The 19,327-nt window shown below is 46.9% G+C and overlaps 1 protein-coding gene across 1 annotated transcript in view; it reads left to right on the top strand.

Annotated features, from left to right (window-relative positions):
* UGCG (UDP-glucose ceramide glucosyltransferase) overlaps positions 1–19,327 on the top strand; it is a 73,588-nt gene that overhangs the window by 30,930 nt on the left and 23,331 nt on the right. The window contains exon 2 of the mRNA XM_038770239.1: positions 16,260–16,401. Within this exon, the coding sequence (XP_038626167.1) occupies positions 16,260–16,401 (142 nt within the window). The remainder of the gene's footprint in view (positions 1–16,259; positions 16,402–19,327) is intronic.

The following is a 19,327-nucleotide window of genomic DNA, read 5'->3' as shown; positions in this document are numbered from 1 at the left end:
CGGGCTTTGGAGTCAGAGGACCCGGGTTCTAATCTTGGCTCCATCACGTGTCTGCTGTGAGACCTTGTGTAAGGTATGTCACTTCTCTGGGCCTCGGTTTCCCTCACTGGCAACATAGGGGTTCAATGCTGGCTCCTCCCTCTCCTATTTCGACTGAGCCCCATGTGGGACCTGATTACCTTATATCTACCCCAGTGCTTAGTATAGTGTGTGACACACAGTAAATGCTTAACAAATACCACACTTTCTCTATAAGGCTTTATCTCTATGTGTCTATTTCCTCTCCCTGCCATGCCCCCCAACCCCACCCGTAGTTAGATGCCCCTTTGGAATCTTTAAACTCTGTTGCTTTCCTGTACCTGTGATTTTATTTAAGCACCTCGTGCACAGGACAATAAGTTCTTTGAGGACACAACTCAAGTCTACCAGGTTTTATTGTATAAAAAAAATGCCTAAACTTTGTGCTCAATAAATACTACTGATTGATGCCTCACTGGACTATCATCTACCCAGGAAACGAGAATTCAGTCCTGGGCCTCAGTTGATGATCCTTTGTTGTATGTGAAGCAGCGTGGCTCAGTGGAAAGAGCCCGGGCTTGGGAGTCAGAGGTCATGGGTTCAAATCCCGGCTCCGCCAACTGTCAGCTGTGTGACTTTGGGCCAGTCACTTCACTTCTCTGGGCCTCAGTTACCTCATCTGTCAAATGGGGATTAAGACTGTGAGCCCCCGGTGGGACAACCTGATCACCTTGTCTCCCCCCAGCGCTTAGATCAGTGCTTTGCACATAGTAAACGCTTAACAAATACCATCGTTATTATTATGTAGGATTTGCCGCGCGTCAGCTGGTACAGTACCTCAGACTTTACCGATTCGGAGAAGCGGCTGCAATCACCTCCATGTTGTTTCGTGTATGTTCTTTCCAAAGCACAGCCCTATTCATACGGGAGCTCCAGTACTAATGATGCTGTTCTCAGCCTGTTCAGTTGAGTTTCCCAGTAGATCAGAATCAAATTCTGACGCGAGCTTCCCCCTCCCTCATTCCATCCTGGGGAAGACCTGCTGTATTCCACTGTGACAGGATAAGCCCTTCAAAAGACCTCTGCAATGCTGAAGAAGTCAGCCATATCATGGCGAGGAGCTTTAAGCTCTCGCTAACCCTCCAGGGCAGAGACCAGGTGTGCTGATGGTCATCGTGCTTTTGCAAAGCCCACTAACGCTGTAAATATACAGGCCTCCCCTAGGTTAGGGCCACCCCACAATGCAAACAAGACAACTCGGGGATGTAGTTGGTATTGTTTGATAACTTATCCCGTGCAAAAACCTGACACAGGTGAGTAAATCTCTCCCAACCTGGGCCGAGATTCATTTTTAACCTAAATCCGTGGGAAAATATACCTCGTGGTACAGCCACATTTTCAGGGATCCTGACCCATGCTACATCTTGGAGCATGCCTGCATATCCAGCTTGAAGATGGTGAGGTCCCATTCTCTGCTGCATTATTTGCCCTCAGGGATAGATCTCTGCTGCGTTAATGAGTCCGTCAGATACAGGGCCCGTCTCTGTTTTCAAGTCTGCCTCTCGGCCTTCTGGTTTTTGCAAAGCTTTTGCTCAAAGAGAGCATGCCCTCTGCCAATCGCTGCACCTGAGGCTGGTCTGTTAACTGGAGTGGTCTCCCAACGGCCCACTGCTATTTCACGTTGTTTGAGGTTGTGCTTCTCTATGCCTTTATAGCATTTATTCTACCCTTCTGGCCTGCGTTTGTCAGCATTGCTTTGCTGCTGGCGAGCTGTGTTCCGGGACATGATTGTCGGTAATCTTGTCCTGCTCTTTGATGTTCAGCATACTCAGTGTGGTTTGTCAATGGAACTGGTGACACCGCTCCAGAAGCGGTTCTGTCTCGGGTAACAGGTCCAGGTCTTACTGCCGTATAAGAGGTCGGGTATCACAAAAACCGTATAGACCTGCAACTTTAGTTTGGAGTTGGTTGCCCCTTTGGCACCACATAATGTTTTGCAGGCTGCCAAAAGCCATGCTGGCCTATTTAATATTTCTTTAACAATCTGTGCATCGTTGGACAGAGTCCTGCCTAGGTAGCAGAATCTAACGTCAGCTTTAAATTCAGTGTTGTTCATGAAAACGGTTGGTTCTCCCCCACTAGATTGTAAGCTCCCTGAGGGCCGAGATCATGTCTACTAAATGATGATGATGATGGCATTTGTTAAGCGCTTACTCCGTGCCAAGCACTGTTCTAAGCACTGGGGTAGATACAAGGTAATCAGGTTGGCCCACATGGAGCTCACAGTCTTAATCCCCATTTTCCAGGTGAGGTAACTGAGGCGCAGAGAAGTTAAGTGGCTTGCCCAAAGTCACACAGCTGAGAAGCGGCTGAGCTGGGATCTGTTGTATTGTGCTCTCCCAAACACATAGTACAGTGGACCGCTCACAGTAAGCGCCCAGTAAATACCATTGATTGGCTGTGTGTAGGGTATACTGGGCGTGGGCTGATACTTAACTTCCACTTTCTTCAGACTTGTCGATCCAAAGCACCGGGCTGAATTCGTGATTCGTGATTATTTGCGTCTCCTCCCGCGTGTGCCGCTCGAGTAATGTGATCTGTAAGAAGCAGTTCTTGAAAGCCTCAAAGGCCCTTGAATAGAATTAAACCCTGCTGAGAAGGGTTCTTAGGGAATCGGAAGCACATTTTGACCCCAGCTTGCTTCTTCAGGCACGGCAGCAAGCGATAAGTTGAAAAGCGTCAACACTGTGGGGAGGTGTCTGTTTGTTGTTATAATGTACTCTCCCAAGCGCTTAGCACAGGGCTCTGCACACAGTAAGCACCCACTAAACGTGAATGAACGACTGTAGAGATCACGACGGGCCCCCCTTTCTCCCGAATCAGACTTGCAGCAAAGGTCTTGTTCGCTGTGGCCTGAATGGCCTGAAAACTTCCTTGAGTTTCTGCCAGAGCGGGGATAGTGATGCTCTTCAGTAGTTTGCTCCAGAGTATTGTCACTCAAATCCTGCCAACATTTAGCAGAGAACAGCGGATATCCTACAATAGTTGGCAGATTAAGCTCTCCTCTCTTTCTCCTCGAAGGTAGGAGTGGCATTGTTGAGGTCCTCTAGCATTTTCTCAGTGATCCATATGTTGAAGGGAACTGAGCAGCGTGTGTCTGCGTCTTGCTTGGACAGCTCAGCAGGTACTCTGTCATATCCGGGAGTTTAGCCAGTGTTCACGGCCCCGACTGTAGCATTGACTTTGAAGTGGAAGCCACGTTGGGAGGCAAAATATCCTTTTTAAAGCTCATCCTCAGTTCCGTTCGGAGTGCTGTGAAGGTGTTGAAAGGGTTGTTGCCGTCTCTCTCAGATGCCTTCCTTTGTCTGAGATAAGGGCAGAGCCATTTTTTACTCTTCAACACACTCTTCCAGGATGAGTAGGACTGCTTGGTTCGGTTTCAGTCAACGCAGCCTGGTCTCTCCGAAGCCTTGACATCTCACGCTTGCCACTCATTCCTTAGCTCGTTCCGTATTAATCGGTGGGCTTGTTTGAGCGTTTACTGTGTGCAGAGCAGCGTAGGGAGACCTGACCCTTGCTTACAATCTAGTGGGGGAGGCAGACGTTAAAAGAAAATCACAGAGGAGGAAGGGGGAGAGCCTGAGGGTATGTGCGGCGGGGTAAGTATCAGAGGGATAGAGCCCCAAGTTCATAAGCGACACAGAAGGAAGAGCTGGTCGCGTGTTTTGTTGTCTGTCTCCCCCTTCTAGACCGTGAGCCCGCTGTTGGGTAGGGACCGTCTCTAGATGTTGCCAACTTGGACTTCCCAAGCGCTTAGTACAGTGCTCTGCACACAGTAAGCGCTCAATAAATACGATTGAATGAATGGGGAGATGAGAGGTTAACTCAGGGAAAGCTTGGAGCAGATGTGATTTTAGCAGGGCTTTGAAGAAGGGGAGAGCGGCCGGCCGTCAAGTTATGAAGGGGAGGGCGTTTAAGCAGCAGCGTGGCTCAGTGGAAGGGGCACGGGCTTTGGAGTCAGAGGTCATGGGTTCAAATCCCGGCTCCGCCACTTGTCAGCTGTGGGACTTCGGGCAAGTCACTTCACTTCTCTCTGCCCTCTGTTACCTCATCTGGAAAATGGGGATGAAGACTGTGAGCCCCCCCCCCGTGGGACAGCCTGATCACCTTGTAACCTCCCCAGCGCTTAGAACAGCGCTTTGCACATAGTAAGCACTTAACAAATGCTATTATTATTATTATTATTATTATTATTCAGGCAGGGGGGTCGGGAGCAAGGAGTCAACGGCAAGAGAGACGAGAGTGAGGTATAGTAATTAGGTCTTAGAGGGAGACGAGTGAGGCTAAATGGGTGTGAGGGGCTGAGAGCCGATTCCCCTAAATCCAGTGATGAGGAGTCTCCGTTTGACGCAGAGATGGATGCACGACGATTAGACGTTTTTGAGGAGGTATTCCAAGACGTCGGCTCAGTTTTCTTCTGGAGCTGCCAGCCGTCTTAAAGGCTGCTTGGAAGAGAGAATTAACTGGAGGACACCCGTGGTCCGTGGAAGAGGCAGAGAGGGTTTCATTTTGATGCTGCGGTGCAGTTCCATCCAAGTTAATTTCCTTTTTTTTGCCACTCCAATGCAGCGGAGCATGCTGACAAATGCCATTTTAGACTGTGAGCCCACTGTTGGGTAGGGACTGTCTCTATATGCTGCCAACTTGTACTTCCCAAGCGCTTAGTACAGTGCTCTGCACACAGCGCTCAATAAATACGATTGATTGATTGATTGCTGACACCACCCTGGCCCTTTTCGCGCCTGGCGGTCCTCGCCCCTCGCCCTCTCTCCTCATTCATTCAGTCGTGTTTATTGAGCGCTTACTGTGTGCAGAGCACTGGGGTTCCACTCTCCACTCGGGTTGTCTCTGTTTGCCTCTACCTACTTACCTAGACTGACCTCTCTAGGTTCTCTCTTTTCTCGAAGAGTATTAGGATGGCATCGAGGCTGTGGGAATTTCAGGTGCCGTCCCCGAATAGAGTTGACGCTGGCTGTTAGGAGAATCCTTGCTAAGTTTTTGGCTTCTAGAGAGGCGACTAATAAATTATTCCAAATGATGGGAAGGAAAGGCAGATGTGGAAAGAGCACGGGGCTGGGAATCAGAGGATCTGGGTTCCAGTCGTAGCTCTGCCACTTGCCTGCTGTGTAACCTTGGGCCAACCACTTAATTCCTCTGTGCCTCAGTTTCCTCAGCTGCAAAATGGACTTAGACCGTAAGCCCCTTGTGGGCTGATTCGGTGCTTAGAACAGTGCTTGGCACTATTATTATTTTTATTGTCTTGTGCTTAGTACAGTGCTTGGCACATTGTGTTTAACAAACACCATCACTGATTGCTCTTGAACTTCTGTTGAGGCTGAGTGGAAATGGGAAATATGATTGTCACAAGTATGATCTCTGGACTCAGTAATGTACATATGTCCCTGAATCTTCTTCATTAGTAATTATCAGATATTTTAGTACATCATAATCTCTGCAACTAATATTTTCTCCTTGTTAAAAGCCATGTTAATGTGGGCATAAATAGATGCTGTGTACCTCATAGAATCGGATCATGCATATTTTACATCTTAGCACGAATTTTGAAAATCGGTTTGAAGAGCTGTGGCGTTAATTCATAAAACAGCCTACTCCACGAAGCCTTCTTCAAGTGTCCTGTATGAGATCGGCTGTTGTTAAATTGATCCCTTTAACAGTTGAAAAAAAATCCATTAATCATCAATCTGTGCTGCTTTTATAAAGCTTTACACATTATTGAAGCGTTTAAATAGTTATCAAACCTGATTTTCATGGGTGACCAACAAAAAGATTGACTGTTTATGGGGGACATTTTAATGATTAAGTTGTCTTTGTGGTGAGTGCTATGGAAAAAAAGAAGAAAAATAATAGAATAGAATATTGAGGCATCTCTTACTTGTTAGACAGGTACCAAAGAGGTAGTCAATGGTAAAATATTACACTTTGTGTAGGAAATGTTGCTCAAAATGGATGAGGTTTCAAATCATAAGGGTGTTTATTGACTTTTGGAAGAGAAGAAATCAGTAATCTTGTCTATGGTATTCAGAAGTTGAAAGGGTCAGTATTGCGATCGGTTGAGATTTTATACTCGTTCTTGCCTGAAGTCTTAAGTAGGATTATTACAAACCAGCAGATTCACCTGTTCAGTGTGGGATTATATAGATAATAATAATAATAATGACGGCATTTATTAAGCACTTACTATGTGCAAAGCACTGTTCTAAGCGCTGGGTGATGGTGATGAGATTGTCCCTCGTGGGGCTCACAGTCTTAATCCCCATTTTCCAGATGAGGGAACTGAGGCACAGAGAAGTGAAGTGACTTGCTCAAAGTCACACGGCTCACAAGTGGCCGAGCCGGGATTTGAACCCATGACCTCCGTCTCCAAAGCCCGGGCTCTTTCCACTGAGCCGCGCTGCTTCTCTTATGATGGTGACGATGCGGGCAGTGATTTTTCTCTTCTTTTTCTGTGCATTAGTTTTCCCTTTATAAAAAACTTCCCGTTTTGACACCCTCACGAAAAAGGTACATTCGGACTTGCACGCTGATGCACAATTATAGTCCTGCATATTCAAGCGCGCTTACCCCGTTCTCATACGTTCACCCACATTTTGTTTTGCCCACAGATATGCAAGCTCCCAGAAACACACGCAAACTAATACTCTACCTATTTGGGTTTTGCTACGATTCGAGATGCTCGGAGTAGGGAAGACAGAATTTGGGTGGCCAGGGAGTGTGGCGGGGGTGCTGGGATTTGGAGGGAGAGGGCACGCAAAGAGAAGAGGGGATTTGAGAGTAGAGGAAGATCGTAGGGGACGGGGGCTTCACGGGGGACGGGGAGTCCAAGGGGGATAGAAGCCCCCCGTTAGACTTGGAGGCATCGAGACTTGGTGTGGAGGGAAGGTGTGGAAACGGGGTGACATACTGATCTGACTTGCTGAAAACAGGCAGGGAGAACCTGAGAGCTGCAGTGCTTGGCCTCGGCAGCTTCTCCGCCATTGGAGGGCCGGAGCGTGCCGCCCACGGGAGACACCGCCTGGCCCGCCGTCGTCTTGGGTGGGTTCTGACCCGCCTCGCCGCCGCCGGCCGGGGAGAAGATGAAGAGGCTGCTCGTCCGCCGGGGGATTCCGCGGCACACCGCCTGGGGGGAGATGCTGCCGACACCTCCCCCCGACCCGGACCTTCCCGGGGGGATGCCGACCCGCGTTGCCGAAGCCGGGCAAGCAGGAGCCGAAGCGGCAGGTCGTGGCCTCGACTGTTCCTCCACCGCCGGAGCGCCGAGGCACGCTGCCCCCCATCCCCTCCCGCCGCCCCCACCGAACGCCATCCAGGCCCGTTTCCCGGAGCCGGGTGGGGAGAAGCTGAAGCGGCAGCACGTGGCTTCGGCCGCAACTCCGCCCGTGGAGCGCCGACGTGTGCTGCCGCTCGCTCCCCCCTTTCCCCCTTTTCCCCCAAGCCATCTGGGTGGTCCTGACCTGCCCTGTTGGAGAAGCTGATGCGGCAGTGTGCCTTCTCGTCATTTAGCACGCGGGGACGGCCGTGGCTGTTAGATCTGTTGGACTCTGGACGGCCCTCCTGAGCGGTGAGGACCTCAAACTCTGCTCTTTTTAGCCACAATGTTCTGTTGTTCTTATTGTATTGTTGCCATCCGTTGTCTCGCTGTGTTGACTTTTTCGCCCTTCCCTTCCGCGTCCATCGCCGACCCCCAAATCCTCCCTGCCCGCCAGGAACTTAACGCTCTAACGGAGCGCTCTGCGCACAGTAGTCAGTAAATGCTGATGAACGAACGAAGAGGCGGAGGAAGGCGTCCTCCGGTCTCGATGCCGTCTAGGTTCCTCGGGGCGCTGGCCCCCTGAAGCGCTGAGGTTCAGGGAAGAGCGGAACTCAGACAGCTTTATCTGAATACCCAGCTACATTTTTATATAATAATAATAATAATGGCATTTATTAAAGTGCTTACTATGTGCAAAGCACTGTTCTAAGCGCGGGGGAGGTTACAAGGCGATCAGGTTGTCCCACGGGGGGCTTATAGTCTAAATCCCCATTTTCCAGGTGAGGTCACTGAGGCCCAGAGAAGTTAAGTGACTTGCCCAGAGTCACACAGCAGACGAGTGATGGAGCCAGGATTTGAACCCATGACCTCTGACTCCAAAGCCCGGGCTCTTTCCACTGAGCCATGCTGCTTCTCTGGGTAGTAGTTATGATGCCAACTTGTGCAGTGCTCTGCACACAGTAAGCGCTCAATAAATGCGATTGATTGATAGTAGTCCAAATTTCTTATGAAATGATGGGCACTTTTTAAAATTCAGTTAATAGCATTTAATGACCCAGTTGACACAAGATCAGAGACACTCATTTTTAGCAGCAGATTCGATTACATGATGTGCCGTGCTATCTGTTGACTTCAGTTTGCCAAGATAGTTTGCTGAAATTCCAGAAATGCATGGGAACTCTCGTTTTCATCAGGAGTTCAAATGGCTTTTTTTGAAAATGTCTTCTGCATTTCTCTAGACGTATAACTCAGCCAGGGGAAATCTAGGCAAGGTGCAACGAATGTGCTCAGCGATTAGTGAGAGTATAAAAGCCAAGTTAAATGAGTGGGTCATTTTACGTGTAACCTGTCACAGCAGAAAGACGGCAGAGGTTTTGAGAAGATCTCAAACAAAAATAATAAGATCAGTCAAAGGTGCCACACAAGTAGAGGACATCTGATTATTCTCATTTTGTATGTATGGGGGCAGTTATACGTCCTTTCTCATTCCTGCACTTTGACCTGGCTCTTTTTCCTCCTTCTCGCCTTCCTGCTGCCAAATTTTGCCCACCTCTGTCCACTAGAAGCCGAGAAGGCGTCAGGGAAGTGTGGAGTAGGGAGAAAGAAGATGTCGGGGAAAGAGGAGGGGAAGTAGCAGCTGAGAGCAAGTGTTAAAGGGAAAAGAGGATGGACCGTAAAGACAAAACAAAAGAAAGGGGGGAAATTGTGCCTTTATAGGTAGAGTGGCACTAAGGATGAGAAAGAAAAGGGGGTTTAAGATGGGCAGGTGAGAGAAGTAGGGCGAACAGTAGGATTGGGGACATGATGAGGATGTATTTATGACCACAGGCCTTTATTAAGATAATCGTTAAAAGCCTTCTTTTACGGAACATGATCCTTAAATTGAAAGAAAATATTCAGAAAAATACTTCATCCTGTAGCTTGGAACTTAGAAGAGAGAAACTAAAAGGGAGATGATTGTAGTAGCTGTAGATGCTGATTATCAGAAGCTGCATTTTGTAGTAGCCTTTAGCGCATCAGTCGTCAATTTATTATACTTACAGAAGGGGAGTTTTTTAGCCCGTATTTTGATCTACCCCATAGATGCCATTTTATTTGAAATGGATGAAAGGGTGAGATTCAAGATGCTGACACTATTCCTGTCCTTTAGGCTCATTCGACACCGGTTTCTTGGTTTCGATTTATCCTCGTCTGTAATGAAGGGTAACCGTTAAGCTGTATGATTCCCAAAGTCGCAATGATGTGATAGCTGTAATAACACTCCACAGTGTGATGTCCACCCGCTTGCTCACTGCACTCTGTGCCCCAGCAGGAACATGACGGGCAGAGATGAGAGAGAGAAACCGAGAACAGGAGCTTGAATGGCTCTGAGCAAGCCACGAGCACTAGAGTCGATTCTTCAGCACAGATCCTCGGTCCTGAACTCTCAGGATTGAGGCTTATTTGTCGTTCCTGACGGGACGCTCCATCACGGCTTAGCATCTTCTTGATGATTTAATAGATACGGGGCGTGCATGCTCTCCAGATTACCAGTCAGCCACTGCTCCCATTCTAGTAGGAGGTAGTATTATGTTTGGATTAATCAGTCAGTGGTTTTTCTTGAGTGCTTGCTTTTTTATGGTATGTAAGCACTGACTATGTGCCAAGCACTGTGCTAAGCTCTGGGGTAGATACAAGCTAATCAGGTTGGACATGTGAGACTCAGAGTCTTCATCTCCATCTTAAAGATGAGGTTACTGAGGCACAGAGAAGTTGGGACTTGCCCAAGATGACGCAGAAGATGTGCTGAGCACTGTAATAATAATGATAATGATGGCATTTATTAAGTGCTTACTATGTGCAAAGCACTGTTCTAAGCGCTGGGGAGGTTACAGGGTGATCAGGTTGTCCCACGGGGGGCTCACAGTTAATCCCCATTTTACAGATGAGGTAACTGAGGCACAGAGAAGTGAAGTGACTTGCCCAAAGTCACACAGCTGACAATTGGCAGAGCCAGGATTCGAACCCATGACCACTGACTCCAAAGCCCGGGCGAGAGTATAATGCAACAGAGTTGGTAGACACGTTCCCTTTTATACTAGGGCCTTACAGTCTAGGGAAAGAGACATTAAAATAAATTGCAGGTATGTATAGAAATTCATTCAATTTAATCGTATTAAGCGCTTACTGTGTGCAGAGCACTGTATTAGGCGCTTAAGCTGTGGTACTGAGAGTAGGGTGAATAGCATGTGCTTAAAGGGTACAGAGCCTAGTGTGTATGCAATGCAGAAGGGAGAGGGACTGGGGTAAATGAAGGCTTAGTTAGGAAAAAGCCTCTTGGAAGAGATGTGATTTTTTTTTTTAAATAAGGCCTTCAAGGTGGGGAGAGTGGTGGTCTCTCTTATATGAAGGGGGAGGGAGTTCCAAGTCAGAGGCAGAATGGGGGCGAGGGGTCAGCACCGAGAGAGATGCATCGAGGTACGGTGAGTAGTTGGAGTGAAGTGTGGGAGCTGGGTTGTAGTAAGAAATCAAGGAGAAAAGATAGGAAGGGCAAAGCTGATTGAGTGTTTTAAAGCCGGTAGTAAGCGTTTCTGTTTGAAACATTTTTTTTCGAAAAATGATCCGGACAGCAGAGTGAATGAAGTAAGGACTGGAGTGGGGAGAGACAGGAGGCAGGGAGGTGAGCGAGGAGTTTAGTGAAATAGTCAGGATGGGATACGATAAGTACTTGGATCACCGTAGCGACGGTTCAGGTAGTGCGGAAAGGGCAGAGTTTAGCGATGCCGTCAGGGTAAAACCGCCAGGATTTGGGGACGGATTGAATGTCGGGGTTGAACGAGAGGCGAGTTGGAGGATCACGCCAAGGTTGTGGGCTCGTGAGATAGGGAGGAGATTGGACATCTTAAGTTTGAGGTGCCTGTGGGACATCCAAGTAGAGGCAGGAGGAAATGCGAGACCACGGTGGAGAGAGGTAGATTTGTGAATCCTCATTTGTGGAGGGGAGGTATTTGAAGCCGTGGGCGCGATTGAGTTCTCCAAGAGAGTGGGTGTCGATGGAGAATAGAAGGGGACCCAGAACTGAGCCTAGAGGGTGGAAGGCAGAGAAGGAGCCTGTGAAAGAGACCGGAAGGGAGGTTGGATGAAATTCGAAATTATTTTATATCATAGTATTAATTGTGGTATTCGTTAAGCACTTACTATGTGCAAGCTCTGAACTAAGCTCTGGGGTAGATAGAAGATAACCAGGTCAGACAGTTCCTGTCCCAAATAAGATTCCCGGTCTAAGTAGGAGGGAGAATAGGCCTCATTTTACAGATGAGGAAACTGAGGCCCAGTGAAGTGACTTGCCCAAGATCCCAGAGCAGGTCACTGGCAGAGCCAGGTCCTCCGACTCCCAGCCCTCTGCTTTTTTGGGCCACGGGGCTGGTTATCAGAAATTCCTGACCAAGCAGCATCTGGTTTCCTGTCCTCCCCGTCGTCCAGGTGAGGGGGGAAAGTTCAGGAAGCACTGCAGAAGGGATTGGGAAAAACCTGGCCCAGCTAGACTCCCACCACTCGGGTCTCCCAGCTAAAACTCCCGGGAATAACTTTCACCAACCACATACCCTGCTGTCACCTTTACGGTTCCACCATCACACCTGCCGTGGTTTCCGCAGCTCCTGCCTGCCCCGCAGGGCTTGACAGGGTGCGTTGTATAGTTTTCTTTGACCCTTGCAGTTTTGCGGTCTCAACACTCATTTTCGCAGCTAAGGAGATTTTAGAGGGCTACGCCTTTGGTTTGAGGGTGCTGATCAATGACGTCATCCTTTCCGAAGTTTGCGTTTCGTATTTCCTTGGCGTATGCAGAGCTGACCGTTTCCGTTTTATTTCAGACAAAAAGCTATTGATGATTTTTCCGTTTCATTTTAGAGAAAAAGCAGTAGATATTGGGGGATCCTTTTTTTAAGCAAAGCAAGGTTCGTACTGTTTTCGTTTCGTTAGTGGAACGGAAAAGAAATTCCCTAATGTTCAAATTTTGCTACTCTGTTAAATTAACTTAAACACTTTCAATTCACTTGTCAACACTTTTATAATTTTTAGTCTTAACGGTTTTCCAATCTGGGAGGGTAGTTGTGGGTTTACCTCTAATGATTTGATTTCTAGACAATTTCTAGTTGTTTTTTTTCAATACTGTCATTTTGGAGAATAGAATGATCTTGGTATCATAGAAGCAAATGGCTTTAAGTTTTTTTATTTTAATTGGAGTAATTTTTAAATTATAAAATACAAAATTAGGTGTCAGTGGATCAGTGGTCAATGTTTCCCTTTTCCATTTGTATAAAACTATATTCTTTCCATTTTAAATTTTCAGTTGTGCCTGCAAATGCCACAAAAGTAGAGCCATGTTCTTTGGTCATGAATCCAGGGGCAGTGGATTTTTTTTTTATGGTACTTGTTAAGAACTTCCTACGTGCCAGGCACTGTACTAAGTGCCGGGGTAGATACAGTGCTCAGCGCGTAGAACAGTTCTTTGCACATAGTAAGTGCTTAATAAATGCCATCATCATCATTATTATTATTATACAATAAAGTTGGACACAATGCCTGTCCCACAAAGGGCTCACAGACTAAGTAGGAGGGAGTAGGATTTAATCCCCATTTTACAGATGTGGCAGCTGAAGCCCAGAGAAGTGAAGTGACTTGTCCGAGGTCTTACAGCTGACCAGTGGCAGAGCTGGGATTAGAACCCAGGTCCTCTGATTCCCAAGCCCAGGCTCTTTCCACTAGGCCACACCGCTTCCCCGGAACTGGAGTCCTACCCCTTGAAGTTGCTTTTGGCTGCACCAGTTCCCTGCCGCCTTCCCAATGCTACCATTGAAGCGGGCACGAAGCTGCTTTAACGGGCAGAGTGACTGAAAGCTCTGTGCTCGGGCGGAGAGCCCGTGAAGCCGTGTAAATAACCACTCACTCGTTTGCTTTCGGTCACAGCCTCAGGATGAGGAAGGGTGAGTAACTGTTTTGAGGATCGGGAATCCCCGTATATCACCGCGGGGATCAGGCGGGCCTGCTGTCGTCTCTCGGCCTGCTCGGATCCACTTCATGCCTCTCCTTCCCGGGTTTGTCCGCCCTTCCAGAATGGCACATACCGGGCGGATGAGTTGTGGAGATCCCAGGTTGATGCCGTTCGGCCTTGCCGTCGACCGTGTGCCCCGGAAGCAATGTATTAAGTAGCACGGCGCCCTGAAAGAGTAATTCATCTTCACAGAGGGAGCAATTAAATCTCAGTAGCGTTGAATCCTCGCTAGGTTTGGGCAGTCGCCACGACTAATTTCTTTCAAATCATCGCTTAGGAAGCAGCTGCCGGCCTTTAGGTGACCCAAGTCTGTGGTCAACCCCAGAATCCTCCACGGGGAGCGTAGTCATCATCATCATCATCAATCGTATTTATTGAGCGCTTACTATGTGCAGAGCACTGTACTAAGCGCTTGGGAAGTACAAATTGGCAACAGAGACAGTCCCTACCCAACAGTGGGCTCACAGTCTAAAAGGGGGAGGCAGAGAACAAAACCAAACATACTAACAAAATAAAATAAATAGAATAGATATGTACAAGTAAAATAAATAAATAGAGTAATAAATATGTACAAACATATATACATATGTACAGGTGCTGTGGGGAAGGGAACGCCAGTAGAACGCCAGTAGTCGAACGCCAGTAGACTCTTGCAAATTTGCTTGGCAAGATTTGCAAATTTGCTTTGCAAAGATTGCAGATAGGCTTTGCAGTTATCTGGTGGTTCACTTAAAAAAATGGAGTTTATAAAGTAAGAAAGTGAAATTTAAAAAAGGAAGCTTTCTTTTATTTTCTTGGAGGATTCATTGAATTCTTGATTTTTTTCATTTTTTCAGCCCCCCCCACGTTTTCCCACTCCTCTGCTAGATTTAAGAGATCTGACAATAGCGCCCGGGCCTGAGAGTCAGAAGGTCATGGGTTCTAACCCCAGCTCTGCCACTTGTCCGCCGTGTGGCCTTGGGCAAGTCACTTCACTTCTCTGGGCCTCAGTTACCTCATCTGTAAAATGGGGGTTCAGACTGTGAGCCCTATGCGGGACAGGGACAGTGTCCAACCTGATTTGCTTGTATCCGCTTAGTACGGTGCCTGGCACATAGTAAGCACTTAACAAATACCATACTTATTAGTATTGTCAATTAGCGAGTGCACTGAAAAAACAATGTTTTCTCAGCATTATTTTAACATAATTTGGTACGATTATGGTGCCCGATTGAAAATTGTACAGTGAGACGCAGCAGCGGTTTCAGGAAAGAGGATGAAGGTATCTCTTTCTCCCAACACAGTCAATTTTAAAGCAGGAAGCTGAATCACATATGATGATGACTTTGGTGATTTTTTTATATTTCAAATTTAAAAATCCAGTGCAGTCAATTCTCTCGTAACACATGTTTTCACTATACATTTTGAGTAGGGCCCACTGTTAGGAAGTCAGGGAATGTTCTGACAATATGTGCCTAGCTAAATAAAAATGGTCTGCTATGTCTAAAGAAATGGTTGTATGCGTGGTCAAGCCGTATGGGAGTCTTTCTGTAATTCAGGTTTTGCCAAAAATCTAACCCCCGTGTTAAAGGAAAACTGACCATGTTAGGATTTTGATTTCCACTTCTAGATTTTGCCGTTTCTTACGAACTATAGGCTGTCCTCAATTTTTCGACTGTCAAGATGAAGGGCATATACGACATTTATAAATCTTATACCGTGGCAGCTTTACGTTAGTAGCTCCAGGGGGATCAATCGGTCATATTTATCGAGCACTTACTGTGTGCAGAGCACTGTACTGAGTGCTTGGGAGAGTACGGTGTAACAGAGTTGGAAGACACCTGCAGTGGTCACAGCAAGCTTACAGTCTAGGGATCAGGGATGGTGGAGAAACGGGGAAAAAATTTTAAGAGCTTTATTTGGGGTGTCGGGAGGAGATGAAAGAGTAAATGGCGGGGTGTAGCACGGGGGGATTGCCGATTTCCAGGCGAAGTTACTAGGGAGGGTGGACGTATCCGTTTAACCTCCGATGAAGTAAAAGCCGGCTTCTCTATCGTGGAACTTTTCTGACTCAGTATAAATACATGAATGTAGCTACATTACTCATGTCTAATTAAATAGCCACGTTTTTAAAAAAATGATATTTTGTGAAGTGCTTACTCTGTGCCAGGCATTGTTTTAAGCACTGGGTTAGATGCAAGCTAATCAGCGTGGGCGCAGTCCATGTCCCACGTGGGGCTCACGGTCCTAATCCCCATTTTCCAGATGAGGTAACTGAGGCATAGAGAAGCTAAGTGATTTGCCCAAGGTCACAGCAGACAAGCGGCGGAGCCAGGATTAGAACTCAGGCCCTTCTGATTCCCAGGCCCGTGCTGTAGGCCACATTGCTTCTCCCACTGTTACCACTTTATCCGAATTGCCCAGACTGAATGACCACTTCTGGGTAATTTGGGTAACGGTAGTTTGTCTGACCACGATTCAAGGACTGACTTCCCATTTATAATATTTCTCTGAAGAAATTGGTCCTGACTTAGATGTTTTGACTTAAGGCACAATTTTCCAGGACAAATTGCACTGTAAGTCCAAGAGCTGCCTGCACAGTCTGAAGATGAAAGTCTTAGTATTCACATTATATAGCAGTTCATTTACTGAACTTAAACTCTTTGTTCAGTCTCACCCGTGGTAGCCATGTGTTTAAGAAATGGCCCATCGTTTATGTAACGAATGATATCCTCAAAGTTCGCGACAGCGCTTCTCTAGCCTTTCCCTCTGCAAAGAGCAAAATTTTAAATATTTTCTTTACTCGTTATACATAGTAGTTTGAGCTTTTCTAGTTAAGATTTGATTATCATATTTTCTATCGACCACTATGTACATTTATTTATTTTTTTTCTTTTATAGACGATTGCACCTCCACAAGAAGGCAACAGACAAGCAACCGTATAGCAAGCTTCCTGGTGTCACACTTCTGAAACCACTGAAAGGTGTGGATCCCAACCTAATCAACAATTTAGAAACATTCTTTGAACTGGATTATCCCAAAGTAAGTACGATATTGCTCCTTTGAAATTTTTCAGGAATGAAACCTAGGCTGGGTGTTTTGGAAAGATAACCCATAGGTGACTGCAGTTTTTAAGGATTTGGAGCCTCACTGAGATTTTTCATGTGGTGTGCCCCCGCCGCCGGAGTCACAGTTTAAATCGCACCAGGATCCAGCATTTCCGGCCAGAGTGGTCTGATTCATGCGATTTCATTAGCAAAGGGGCAGGAGACAAGCAGACACAGCTATGGTAGTGGAGAAACAGGGCTCAGTGTCCCATGATGGAGATACCAGACAGGTATTAGTGAATTTCCAGAGAGTACATGCAGCTTCGTTCATTGAGTGGTTTTGACACTGAATGCTTACTGTGTGCAGAGCACTGTAGTAAGCCCTCGAGAGAGTACAATACAGGAGATTACAATCTAATGGAGAAGACTGGCTGACATAAATCGTATGCATATAGTAGGAGTAGGAGAAAACACATCCATATAACTGATAACAGGAAAAGTCTGGGGAAATCAATGAATGTAATAAACCTATCAATAGGTCCCTGAATGCTAAGGGTGGCTATTGGAATGAACTGATCAGGATTAATAGAATTTAGATGGAGGAAAGAGATTGAGCTGGGGTGTAGAAGAAGGGGATGAGCAGCTATGAAAGGAGGAGAGATCTGGTGGAGAGCTTCGAAGCCGTTGTTCCGTAGATTCTGTGGGATGTGGAGGGAGACGGATAGCCCCTGAAGGTTTTGGAGTTGCAGAGAGATGTGTTCAGAATGCCATTTTCGGAAGATGATCGGGGCAGCATGGTGTAGGCTAGACTGAGAAGGGGAGAGGTTAGAAGCAGGGAGACCAGCGAAGAAGCCGACTCAGTAGTTTAATTGGGAGGTGACAAGAGTTTGTCACAAGGGTGGAGGGGAAAGGCCAGATTTGGGAAGTATTGTGGAGGAAAATTTGGCAGGATTGGTGACAGACTGAACACGAGGTGAAAGTCAGAGGAAAGTCACAGGATGGTGGTACTGTTGACCGTAATGGGAAAATCAGAAGAAGCCGTGGATCGTTTGAGGGAAGGTGAGTTGGGTTGTAGCCGTGTCGTGTTTAAGGTGCCTCCTTATGGAGATGTCCCGGAGACGGGACATTGTCAAGGAGGGAGGTAGATTTGGGAGCATCCACATAGTGGTGGTAAACTAAAGTCATATGAGCAGATGAGCTCCGCGCGCGAGAGAAGAGTAAGCCATCCAAAACAGAGCTTTGTGGGACAATCACCTAGAGGGTGAGAAGGACCAAGTGCGGGGAACTGAGAAGAAGCAGTCCAAGAGGTAGAAGGGAAACCAAACAACTACAGACTCTGTGAAAACATTTATTTACAAAGATGTCAGTAATTTTCCAAAACTAGAATTTGTTTGCAGTTTCCGTAAGGCCGCATCGCTTCGGAAACATTTTGTAGTCGTCTGCAGGTCCTCTTTTGTATGTGCTGTAGAGCACAGAACATGCAGGAGCTCTTAGTGACTAGCTCAAAGACTCTCAATGATACTTGTAGCCTAGTGAATCGGGAGAGTCCTCATGCTGCCTGCTTCACCTGTTTATACAAACAGCAACGGATGACTTGAAAGTCTGGCTACTTGAAAATGCAATGTTAGCTCTGTAATAACTCTTCCAAGTTTGAAGATGAGTCTACTGACGGAGAGCTTGGATTTGCATGTCATTGTGTCAGAAAAGGACGATGAAGAGGGAAATGGGGAGGACTTCCTCTCAGTTCACAAATAAAAATAGTCCTTTGGATGCAGTGCCTGGAGCTATTTCTTTCGTTGTCATTCTGCTGTCCCTATTTTCTCAAGGCCTCTGCTCTAAAAGACCTACCCCATTTCCTGCTGTCTGTAGTCAGACCGCCTGCCAGTGATGCGTATCCTTTACAGTTCTGCTTCCCGGTCTCTTTAAAATGCTACTTATTCCCTCCTCGTTTAGTGTTCTCCGACTTCAGCTCGCCGTTCTAGCAAGTACTCTGATATCCTACTGTGATTCATTTTCTGCGTATATCCCTCCGAGCAAATTTGAATCGAGAAAAGCAGCGCTTGTTTACCGGGCAGACCGACTACATGCCAGAACTTGATTGTCTGTGATCCTTTCTTGACATTTTGTATTCTGAATAGCACATAGAGAATGCTGAAAATGCTCCCTGAGAAGGCGGATGTGACGTTTGTGGTAGTCATTCATTCTCAGTGGCACACAGAGAATGCCGAAAGTGCTCCTTGCGACGTTTGTGCTAGTGATTCAGTCAGTCGTATTTATTGAGCGCTTACTGTGTGCAGAGCACTGTACTAAGTGCTTGGGAGAGTACAATACAACAACTAGCAGACACATTCCCTGCCCACAATGAGCTTACGGTCTAGAGGGGAAGTGAGTTACTGCTAGTGCCTTGGTTGAAGCCTTCGCTGTGGTCAGAAGCTCAGTGCCATGCTTCCTGCCCCCCAAAGGGTGCTATTGCTTTGATTTGGGTTTCTATTCCTTTGTTGACCAATCAGTGGGTAACCTGCTGTAGTGCTGGCAAAATTGGTGACCAGATTTGGCTCTGTGTTGCCAATGAAAACCTTGGATTGTGTGCAGAGATTCCTAAATGCAGGCTGGTGCAAAAAACCTGAGAATTTTTCTGTCTTCTTGCTAGCCCATAACTCTTGGCCGTTTCTGCAGAGTAGTGATTGGGGCACATAATTCTTTGCTTGTTGTCCTGGTTGTGCTGCAGAACGGCCTCATCAGCTCCTAGATGATTGATCCTTGATTGGTCTTCGCACAGTAAGCGCTCAATACATACGATTGATCGATTGAAAATGCCAGTGATTGGTCCAGGGACTTGAGTTGCGCTAGTCAGAAGGGCTCATTTTCTGGGTGATCAAGGGTTTAATCTGTTTCTGATTTTCACATCCCTTGTTGTCCTC

Source organism: Tachyglossus aculeatus, chromosome X3 (assembly GCF_015852505.1).
Source record: "Tachyglossus aculeatus isolate mTacAcu1 chromosome X3, mTacAcu1.pri, whole genome shotgun sequence".
NCBI classification, from domain to species: Eukaryota; Metazoa; Chordata; class Mammalia; order Monotremata; family Tachyglossidae; genus Tachyglossus; species Tachyglossus aculeatus.
The sequence above is the reverse complement of the archived record's forward strand: the minus strand, read 5'-3'. Positions and strand labels throughout refer to the sequence as shown.